The sequence below is a fragment of the Sinocyclocheilus anshuiensis genome, unplaced genomic scaffold, assembly GCF_001515605.1.
Source record: "Sinocyclocheilus anshuiensis isolate Anshui unplaced genomic scaffold, SAMN03320099.WGS_v1.1 scaffold417, whole genome shotgun sequence".
NCBI lineage: Eukaryota > Metazoa > Chordata > Actinopteri > Cypriniformes > Cyprinidae > Sinocyclocheilus > Sinocyclocheilus anshuiensis.
The window spans coordinates 718,884-720,657 of NW_015537953.1; the positions used below are offsets into that span (position 1 = coordinate 718,884).

At 33.9% G+C, this 1,774-nt stretch overlaps 1 protein-coding gene across 1 annotated transcript in view; it reads left to right on the forward strand.

Moving 5' to 3' along the window:
• Positions 1-1,316: 1,316 nt before the first annotated feature.
• LOC107664849 (uncharacterized) overlaps positions 1,317-1,774 on the forward strand; it is a 28,575-nt gene continuing 28,117 nt past the window's right edge. The window contains exon 1 of the mRNA XM_016455529.1: positions 1,317-1,428. Within this exon, the coding sequence (XP_016311015.1) occupies positions 1,317-1,428 (112 nt within the window). The remainder of the gene's footprint in view (positions 1,429-1,774) is intronic.

Genomic DNA, 1,774 nt, shown 5'->3' on the forward strand with positions numbered 1-1,774 from the left:
TTATTTTTTTTAAAGAGGAAAGTTTGCATCCCGCCAGCTGATGTTCACACTGATTATAAGCAAATATCTCATTTGACCGTATCAGACTGCATTTCAAATAGTAAGTTGTTTTTATATTGGTTTTTGCGTATGTGCCGACTACAAGTGGAGGCTGAAGGTGAGTTGGATCTCCTTGGGAGAGTGAAGGGGCAGAAAGCCACTGTGTTTATGATTAGCGCCAGCTCTCCGGCTGATTGAATAATTACCGGACTATTGAGGCCACATGGAAAGAAAGAAAGAAAGAAAGACAAAATAGAGGACAAGAGGCAGCCCCTTCTTACCAAGTCAGTCTGCACTGCAGCCAAACCGACAAGCAAGACAATATGGGTCTGTGGGAAACCTGCTCTGTCCTTTTCCTTGTGGTAAGTGTATGATTTTGTGACTTAATTTGGGATTTCTCAATATTTTCACGATGCAGGGGATTTATTTGATCACTTGGATGGGTTTAAAAAGACGATGGTGTTTAGTTTTTGTAAGAAACCCTGTTTTACAGTGATGGTGTAATCAGCTTCACTGCCAAAAAGCTGTCAGTGAATGGACTGGATCAGACATTGTCACCCATGGCTTTTGTGTCTATGTCAGAAACACTTGTGGTCAGAATAAGGCAGTGAACGACAGACCTGTGAATTCACTTTATTTGCAATATATGCAATTTATTTAATTACTTTTCCCCCTAGCATGTAGCTTGTTTTAAGTAATTATTTTGTTTATTTATTTATTTAATTTTATTCCCAGAATGTATGTGGAACATATTAACACATTTAAACCAAATAAATAATTATGCTGTTATGTTGTGTTATGTTTTTTTATATTATGTCCCAGCATGTACAGTATGTGGTACATAATAGCACTTGTTTAAATCAATTATTTAATTTATTTTTTTATTTTATTTTATCCAAGCATATACATGGTACATATTAACACTTTTTAAAAACAATTAAATAGTTTACTTCGGTTTAGTTTAGTTTGTTTTCCCAGCATGTACATGGTATATATTAACACTTGTGTAAAGAAATGAAATTGTAATTTTATTTTATTTTCTATATTAATTTTTTTTATTTAATTGAAAAGTTAATTTAACTTTATTTTAATGTATTTTATTTTATTTTAATTTCTAACACGGCTATGCCAACTCTGTTTCTAACTGGATCACATTAAGCAATATTACAGGTCAAAACTTGATTCCAGTTTAAGGTGATTCAGGAAGTAAGACTGGTAAACATCGATTAGAGTTAGCATATCTTGGATAAAAACACCAATCCCGAATAACCCCGATAATGAACTGGTTTCAGATTCTGACTGCAGAAGGCTGGCATGACCTGGACAACACTGAGTATGACTGCTGGCCCATAAAAGAACCAAACGATTACAACATGATTAGCTGTGGCGGTAAGTGCTGCTTTTTAAGAAAATGCATCTAATTAGCTACATTCAGTAGCTTTCATTGTTGTTGCTAATTCCCTAAAAGGACAGTTCATCCAAAAATTATCTATTTTGTTCACTCTCATGTCGATCTAAACCAGTAAGACTTAAAAAAAAAAAAGGTCTAATTCATGAACAAAATGATTTGATTCTTTTTTTAGTTAATTGCTGTCAAACCAAAACTGGCCTGAATTATTCAGTTTTGAATCTGAGGGTGAACTCTCCCTTTAAGAATTGAAGACAAGGCCGTAAAGGGGTCATATGATGTTGCTAAAAAGAACATTATTTTGTGTATTTGGTGTAATGAAATGTG